The 9397-nt window shown below is 41.5% G+C and overlaps 1 protein-coding gene across 1 annotated transcript; it reads left to right on the top strand.

Moving 5' to 3' along the window:
• Positions 1-1440: 1440 nt before the first annotated feature.
• Positions 1441-9012, top strand: LOC135887425 (C-type lectin domain family 7 member A-like). Its single transcript, XM_065415212.1, has 3 exons — positions 1441-1525; positions 3420-3490; positions 8890-9012. The coding sequence occupies exons 1-3, from the start codon at positions 1441-1443 to the stop codon at positions 9010-9012; spliced, it is 279 nt and encodes a 92-aa protein (XP_065271284.1).
• The last annotated feature ends 385 nt before the right edge of the window (positions 9013-9397 follow it).

The raw sequence follows: 9397 nt of genomic DNA, 5'->3' as shown, positions 1-9397 counted from the left end.
CGGTCTGCACTGCTGTGCAAGAAATCCATGGAGTCCAGGTCACAGTGCCCATTTTTCCAAGTGAAAGATGTAAGAGTTTCTCTGTGTCAGGAGAATAGGACCTCTGATCCTTTGCTTCCTGGGGCTGGTGAGGTCTGGGAATGATGTGGAAGTAGGGCTTGGTGCCACCAAAGGGGTAGCATTCTGCTTTGCCCAATACTGGTCTGTTGCCCCCTGGAGTGACAACTAGTGAGAATGCTACTGAATCTGGGTTCTTGTGCTCCTTGAATTAGTGCCATGTGCTGCCACGCAAGAGACTCAAGTTCAAGACCTATTCCTGATCTCTCACAGGCAGCAGCTGGGACTGCTACAGAGTCTAGGACTGGTTAAGGGTCTGTCTTAATCTCAGTCAAATAAGAAACATTTTGGGGTCCTGCTGTTTTGGAGGCTCTGCAACTCATCCATATGTCCCTTTGCAGCAGTGGGACTAGAGGGACAGGAAACAATTCATTTCCAGGTCTCCAACGAACCTCAAGTAATAGGACCAGAAGAAAAGGCAACTGATGTCTAGAGTTCCTTCTTCCGATGGCTTGGGGCCCTGCAAATAGTAAAGCTGGACTCTGGTATGGTGCAGCTCATCTGTAAACCATGGAGAACCAGTATCTATTCCTAGTATTGGTATCACACTTTCTGGAGTTGGCAGCACTGAAAGGACTGGGCCTGATACCTACAGCAGTTAGTGCTCTGCGTTGCCTGATGAAAGACCTGGGTTCAGTTCCCATTCTGATTCTTTTAGTCCTTAGGTGGGATGTTGGCTATGAAAACTGGATCTGCTACACCCTAGGAGTCAGAACTCTATGCAGGAGCACAAAAGCACCTAGAAGAACCAGTTCAGTTCTCAGGCTTGGACTCTTGTTCTCCACAGGACTAGTGAGGACTGGGAGCATTGAAGAGCACTGTTGTTTGAATTTATTAAGTGTTAATAATTGCGTAATAAAGTTGAGAATTGGAACACATATTGCAGTGAAGCCTCAAGAAATCTGTAAAGCACAGTTTGAATCTATCCCTCTCTAGCCCACTTCCTATTAATCACATTTCAGCTCACTCTCTCTGTCTCTCCATAAATCTCTCTATGCATTTATGGCAGTAACCAAGAAATGCAAGACTCCCTCTCCCATTCCCACTGTGTTTCTGCAGAGGCAGATGAAGAGATAAATGTCAGTTTGTGAATCTATTGTAAAAGCTCCCACAATGTATAAAACAAGCTCCCCAAATGCCCCAGATTTTGTTTTATAAAACTCTGGCATGAGTCATAGTCCCCGCCTGATTTGTAGTTGAATCACTCTCTCATTTCTAATGACTCTGACCATTCAAAGGATCACACCCAGAACCGTATCTCTGTCGGTCTCTCCCTCTGTGTGCTGAGCCATAACCTGGATTTCTCTCAGAACCTTGCCAAAAATGGCTGAAGTGACCTATGCAGATCTGAAGTTCATGACACGGGAGCAGCCCAGGAACCAAGAGCCCCATGAAGCCAAAGCGAAAGGTAACAGAGTGGGGTAGATCCTTACATGGTGAGCTTGCTTACTTAGAACACAGCATTCAATGTTGTCCTTCTGTGTATGACACTGATGGGACCTCTCTTAGAAAACTGCATTCAGCTCCAAAACCAGAAATCTATTGACAAATTAGAGGGAGAGGAGCTATACTGCTAAGAAGCTGGAGGGGTTGGTTTTCAGAAAAGAGTAGAAGAGTTAAGACTCATATTATCCCCTGATATGCACACAAATGATCCCCCTTAAATCACTGGGAATGAAGCCATTTGGGTGGCATGGGGGTAGAATTTGTTTCTCAGTATATATCTCTTAGCTAACCAATTAGTAATGAAAGAATATGACTAATAGCTACAAGTATTTGAAGAGTGTATACACTTAGAATGCAGAGGAACTCTTTATGCAGGGGCAAAGGGGTCTAACTAGGCATAATGGGATGAAGTTAAGGAAAAAGGGACATTTTCGGGCTAGATATTAGGCATCAGTTTCTAGAGGTCAGCGAAATAGTCGTCCCAAGGGAAATGATGGATTATTATTGGGTTATTTAAAACTGAATTGAACAAAACACTTAAGAATATTCTGTAGGGAACAATTCTGGGTGGAACAAGAGATGGAACAGATGGCTGGAAAAAGACCCTTTGGCCTTTAACTTCAGAGTCTATGAAAATAATGCTGTGTAGCTTCACAACAGTGCTGTATGTGTGGTTAATCCCTGTTCTGTAGGGTATATACAGTTTTTAAAGTGCTTTGGAACCATTCAGGATTAAAGGTGCTAGAGGAACAAAGAATTAGTCTAACAAAATTCCAACAGGATCCTAATTTATCAATTTACAAGACTGAGGAACACTTTCCTGGGGGGATTCTCTGTCAGTAGCCAATCTGGTGGCTACCCCATTACCAGCCCTCAGAAGGATCCCTGGATCTTAGATAGAGAGTAAAGTCAGACTCTGTAGAATGCTTCCCCTTAGGGTTGGGAATGGGGGATGGTTAATCCAGATGTTGGATTGTTTGGATCCACAGGATTTCACAGGGCGCCTTCAGTACGGAATCAATATTCCAGCTGAGTCTCTTCATCTTTGGTAAAAAAAAATAATAATCAGAGAAGTAAATGAGAGCTCAACTTATTATTGTGTGTGTGTGTGTGGTTATGCATCCATTGCCTATCTGTGTTTGCATATATGTTTGTCTCCATATTGCTTGTATGTACCTATATATTTCCACGTATGTCTATGTTTGTGTACTCTCTGTGCATCATGCCTGTGTTTATATGGCCAACATTTTCAAAAGTGATTTTGAATGTCCATTTTTGGGGTGCCCAATTTGGGACACCTTTAAAGGGGCCTGATTTTCAGAGGATGTGTGTTTCAGAGGGTATTTTCTGAAAATTAGGCCTCTTCAAAGTATCTCAAGTTGGGCACTCAAAAATGAAGGCACCCAAAATCACTAACCACAGTTGAAAATCTTGGCCATGTTTTAGACATATACATATGTGTTTGGTAACGAATGCATACGGTGGGGAGGGTTTTTTTTCTTACATGTGTACATTCCCGTGTCTCTATATGTTAGTCACTTACATCCTATTCTGTCCATCTCAATATTTTGAACCTATCCATATATATAAATGCCACTGGGTATTTCTATCTCCATGGTCCATGCAGTCCTTGGCATCTGTCTGCTGAAGAGGGGGCCAATCACAATTATTAGGGGAGTTTTTGTAAAGTATTACTATGAACTGGACTGAACCCACCAATTCATTTCACATAGCTGCACAGCCATCAGACAGGAATGACTTTCAGTCACTGCTGACTTGGGGCTATGTATGAACTGGTGACCTAGATGTGAGAGGATCCATATATTTGTCGATTCCCTTCCTTTTCTTTATCTCAGACTCTCCCACTCCATCTCCTTATTGGCGACCTGCAGCAGTGATTCTTGGGATCTTCTGCTTCGGTTTGCTGGTAACAGCTGGGGTCCTGAGTGTGAAGTGTAAGTATCAGCAAGGAAGCTGGGCTAAGAATTCAATGTGAACCATTAACATATTTTGAAATAAACTAAGGAGAGGAAATGCAGTCTTGTGGTTCAGGCACAGCTTGGGCATTAGCGGATCTGGAAACTTTTCCTTGCCGTGTGATCTTAGTCCAATCTCTCTGTGCCTCAGTTTCACAGTCTTTGAAGCAGGGATAATGCGTGTTTCAAATGCTTCCAGGGAGCTGGGGTGTGAGGCTTAATTTCCCTCTTATCCCATGACAACTTACTTTGCTTAAGAGCCTTTGGTGAGGGACCTTGTCAAAGGCTTTCTGAAAATCTAAGTACACTATATCCACTGGATCACCCTCGTCCACATGCTTATTAACCCCTCAAAGAATCCTAGTATATTGGTGAGGCATGATTTCCCTTTACAAAAACCACTGTGACTCTTCCCAAACAAATTATGTTCATCTATGTGTCTGAAAATTTTATTCTTTACTACCGTTTCAACCAGTTTGCCCAGTACTGAAGTCAGGCTTACTGGCCTGTAATTGCTGGGGTCACCTCTGGAGTCCTTTTTAAAAATTGGTGTCACATTAGCTACCATCCAGTCAGGGCCGGCTCCAGGCACCAGCTTACCAAGGGCGGCCAAGGGAGAGGGGTGGCACCTGTGGCAATTCGGGGACGGCAGGTCCCTCACTCCCTCTAGGAGCGAAGGACCTGCCACTGAACTGCCGCCGCTGATCACGGCTTTTTTTTTTTTTTTTTCCAATTGCCGCCGCCGATCGTGATCGCGGCATTTTTTTTATTTTTTTTTGCTTGGGGCGGCAGAAATGCTGGAGCCAGCCCTGCATCCAGTCATTTGGTACAGAAGCTGATTTAAATTATAGGTTACAAACCACAGTTAGTAGTTCTTCAATTTCACATTTGAGTTCCGTCAGAACTCTTGCGTGAATACCATCTGGTCCTGGTGACTTATTACTGTTTAATTTATCAATTTGTTCCAAAACCTCCTCTAATGTCACCTCAATCTGGGACAGTTCCTCAGATATATCACCTAAAAAGAATAGCTCGGGTTTGGGAATTTCCCTCACATCCTCAGCCATGAAGACCGATGCAAAGAATTCATTTAGTTTCTCTGCAATGGCCTTATCATTCTTGAGTGCTCCTTTAGCATCTTGATCATCCAGTGGCCGCACTGGTTGTTTAGAAGGCTTTCTGCTTCTGATATACTTAAAAAAAAATTTTTTTTGCTATTACTTTTTGAATCTTTGGCTAGCTGTTCTTAAAATTCTTTTTTGGCCTTTCCTAATTATGTTTTTACACTTCACTTGCCAGAGTTTATGCTCCTTCTGTTTTCCTCACTAGGATTTAAGTTCCATTTTTTAAAGGATGCCTTTTTGACTTTTTGTTCAACATATATACATTTATATACACTTCATATGCAAATATATAACATACTCTAATATTAAATGGAACAATTTCATTCTAGTTGTATTGTGAATTGAAGTCACTCAGGTTTCCCATCTAGTGAGTGAATGGCATGAAAACCTTACCCAGAAAAGGGAAATTCTGGGAAACCTCACCCAGCAGTTGGAGTTTCTCCAAGCGCAGAACCTAAACCTTTTGGAGACTGTGCAGCAACTGGCAAGCTACAGAGGTAACTTTTTTTCTAGGGAGTTCTTGTTGGTACAGCTGGGCAGGAAATGTTTTTTTTCCCATCCCACAAGAGTTTATGAAAAAAACTTTTCTAGGGTTGAAACATTGAAATCTAGAAAATTTTCATGAACCAATAAACTGAAAAAAAATTGGATCAGGTCAAATCAAAACATTTTATTTTGATATCACCCTTTTAAAATTGTTCCTTTTAAAATTCCTAAAATTTGAAAATGAAAAATGAAAGTCTTTATTTAGAAAATGTTGAAATGGGACATTCTGACAATTTCAAAACTTCTTTTCAAAAGATTTTGAATCCTCAGATTTGTCAAAACTGACCCTTTCCTGTGAAAAGTTTTGGTTTTGATAAATCAGCATTGTCCAAAGAAAAAACATTTTGTCAGAAAATTCCTGAGTAGCTCTACTTGTTGAATATATTGATCTCCTCAAGGCAGCCTCTTTCTAGTATGTGTTAATGAAAACCTTAGTGTGAGCATCACTGCTCTCTCCTGGATGTGAGCAAAACTCCTCAACTGTTTTAATAGACCCTATGCTGGTGATTTTTCTATCCCTTATTCAGTATGGGTTTGGTCTTTTCATGAAGGAAAATCTGAGTTTGTTAGGTTTTCCATACACATATCACAACCATGTACTATCAGTCTACATCACTTTTATTTTACAATAAAAAAGGGAGGCAGGGGAGCAGATTGAACAAAAGTTTCTGTGGTAATCCCCTCTGTAATAAGCAGCCTCTAAATTGAACGCAAAATAGTAGCAGTCTCCTAGACAGAAAATCAAAATAAATCAAATCATAAGGGTTCAATATTCCACATTGTTCCATCCTAATTGCCATCCAGCATGAAATCCTGAGAATCCAGGGTATACACTGGCAACTATGACATTCCTAGTTAGCTATGGATTTGTAGCAATATAAAATTGTACTGTGAACTACAGATGGGTGAACCACTATGCAGAAAGAAACAACCATCCCAAACCAAGAACCAAGTTCCCTGAACCTTTTCTGAGCTCTCCAAATAGTCTTGGGTACTTTTTTCTTTAAATAAAAAATCAAAAATAATAACAATTCCTGCATCCATTTTTAAGCCAGAATTGGACCTCCCAAAGTACCACAAGAGAAAAACTGTTTTCATTATTGTATTGCCAGCCCAACCAGATGCAGGAATTTTGCAGATTTATTTGGTTTGGAGTAGTCTGCATGAGGGTCAGATAAACAATCCAATATTTTGATTGCTTCTTTCTGACTTCAGTGTTGAACCAGAGTCTCTGTTTGGTGTTCAAGGGGAAATCAGCTAACAAAATGGTATGGCAGGAAGGAATAAACACAGTCACTAACAGTAAAGGCTTCTTCTTAAGGAATAATGGGTCTGATTCTCTCCTGCTTTACTCCTTGTGCCATCATCTGCACCTGTACAAAAAGAGTGCAAAGTGGATATGAAATGCCACCAAATCAGAATGGTATCACAGGTGTAAATGGCTTCATAATGTGCAAGCCTGATGAGAATCAGGCCCAATGTTTCGAACAAGAAATAAAAATAATAGAGCTACGAAAAATATAAATAAAATAATGGAACAACAATTCTGTTTGATGGCAATTTTGAGGTTTCAGATTTTGTTTTCGTTCCACACTGGAACAAAAATAAAACCTTGTGAATGTTTTCACGAGAATGGAATTGTGTCAATGTCCACTGTCAGGTCAAAACTTGAGCTTTTCAATTAAGGAAGAGGTGTGTACAGCTTGCGGGGTAGGGCACTGGTGTGGGAGACACAGCAGGTTCAATTCCCAGACTGATCTGGGATGAAAAACTCTCCTATTAATTAGGTAGAGTGGGGGCTTAAACCTGGTTCTCCTAGATTCCAGGCCATTGCCCTAACTGCCAGCCTATACAGCATGAGGGGGCTGTGCTCAAAAAACCTTCCTAGCAAAAATGTTGTAGAAATTGCTACATTTTCCCCAGACATTTCAGCTTTGACTAAGCAGCATATTTCAACAAAACTTCATTTAGTCTCAAATGTTCCTACCAGCTCTAAGAAATTAATTAACACACACACACACACATAGAGAGTAAATAGAAAACTCCCACGTAGGCCTCTGCCCCTGTGTGTTTGATGCCCAACCTGCCCAAAGGCTCTCAGGAGCAGCCTTCTCTCATACCCTTCTACAGGCATGGGTGCAAGCTTAAGGGGGAAGACAGGCTGAAGTTAACCCCTTCTTCTCTGGGGAAGAGGTAGCGCTCTGTCACAAAGTCATTGTGCTGATGGATGTACTGACTCAGCTGAGACATAAAACGAGGTCTTCATTGCTTGTGTGCATTCAAGGTCTCATTTGTGAAAATAGAGATGTTAGCCCTGGTGGATCTGATCAAATTCTAAATGGGTTAGTATTACTAGAGCTGTAGGAAGCTCTTCAATTTTGGTTTTTAAGTGCTCAGCCAAACTCTTGGTGATTTGGCTGACTTAGCTGCAGTCTTAACTATAGAGTGGCTGTTGCTGTTCCATAATACAGTTTGTGGAGTGTTTTTGTGATCCTTTAGAGGGAAATCTCTAGATGCTGCTATTGATAAGCATGGTGATATGGTATTTTATTTCCAAGGACATAGATGCAGCCCTTGCCCTGAGAACTGGCTACAGCATGGAGAGAACTGTTACTTCCTTTCTACCAAATGGAAAACTTGGCAAGAAAGCAAAGCTCTTTGCTCTTCCCTGGATTCCAGATTTCTTAAGATAGAGAGTAAGGAAGAGCTGGTAATGATTCATTTTTCTATCTTACTTTAAGGGTATTCTTTTTATTTCTAATGTTCAGCTGAGTGGAGGAGAAATCCAGGAGATGGTGCTCAGACTCAAATATATAGGAACATAGGGCCAGATCCTTTTCTGGTGTAAATCAGTGTAGTTCCACTGACCAGTGGATTATGCTTATATATACCTATCAAAGGGCAAGGCCATAGGACTTGCCCTACCAGATAAAAGTCGGCTGTTCCATGTACTTCCTTATCCCACCTCAAACCAAACTTCAGTAGATCATTTAGCAGTTCTATTTGATATCCAATCTCCAGCCATATTGGAACAGACCACTGGTCCTACACTTGGCTTGCTTTACATCTCTTGCCTTACTGAATTAGAAAATTAGTCAGTCTAGCTTGTCATCCTGCTTCCTGACCTCCCAGATCAAAACATCCAGCCCATCTCATTTCCTGATCCCTCCAATACCAGATGAAGCAGAATGTAATACATGAAAGCAAACCTGACTGGGAAGGCAAAGATGTTCACTGTGGGGAAAATTCCTCTCAGACTCCCATTGGTGATCAGTTTAAACCCTGAAGCATATGATTTGATTACTCTTATTTTGGCCAGCCTAATCAGAACACCAGACAAAGCTCATCTCAAGGGCTAAGACCTTTCACTTCCCTTGTGACTGCTGTATGCAGAGTTTGATGGAAAGAATTCTTCCAGGCCCATTACATGATCCTGGGAAGTTCTGAGCCCATAGTTATTGAGAGCATTCAGCACCTCACCTTTCCTGGCCTGTGAAATAGAACTAACTGCTGGGACTGGAAAACCCAAGGCAGATTTCCTTGCAAAACAAGCCTCTGTTATAAACACCTGAAACCAGTGAGTTCCTTTTCTCTCTGTGCCTTTCTCCCTTTGCAGCTTTCCAGTTCTGACTGGCTGTGGAGGGGATATGATTCAGAGCTTTGCTTTTGTTTCCATACAGGGTTTCATAATAAGATCAGCACAGTCTTATAGTTCCTATTCTTTCTGGATTGCCTTATCCCGCAAAGGAGCTGATGGGTCCTGGTTATGGGAGGATGGTACAGCTTTCTCCACTGACTTGTAAGTCTCTGCATGTCTAGAAACTGTTCAATTTCTAGGTATGAAGAAGGAAGAAGTGGACTCACTCACTCACTGGACTCACTTACTCATTATGGACTCACTCACTCACTTACCCAACCTCCTTGTCATCCATCACTCACATGCCCACCAGGTACAGACAGACTGTACTTGACAGCTGACTTAATTTAATGCACTTCTACTTAAAGTTCAAAGGGGTGGCATTGGTTGGGCTTATATAAGGTTGATTAGTGATTTTTACCACATGAAACTGGCTGCAGCTGGTTATAAACTCTGACTTTCTATTCCAGGTTTTGGATCCCAGAAGCCAGTTCCAGTCTTTACCCAATCTGTGTGTCAATTCAAGGTGCAAATGTTAACGCTGAGGCGTG

This window comes from Emys orbicularis, chromosome 1 (assembly GCF_028017835.1).
Source record: "Emys orbicularis isolate rEmyOrb1 chromosome 1, rEmyOrb1.hap1, whole genome shotgun sequence".
Taxonomy (NCBI): domain Eukaryota; kingdom Metazoa; phylum Chordata; order Testudines; family Emydidae; genus Emys; species Emys orbicularis.
This window is presented reverse-complemented; position numbering and strand designations above follow the sequence as displayed.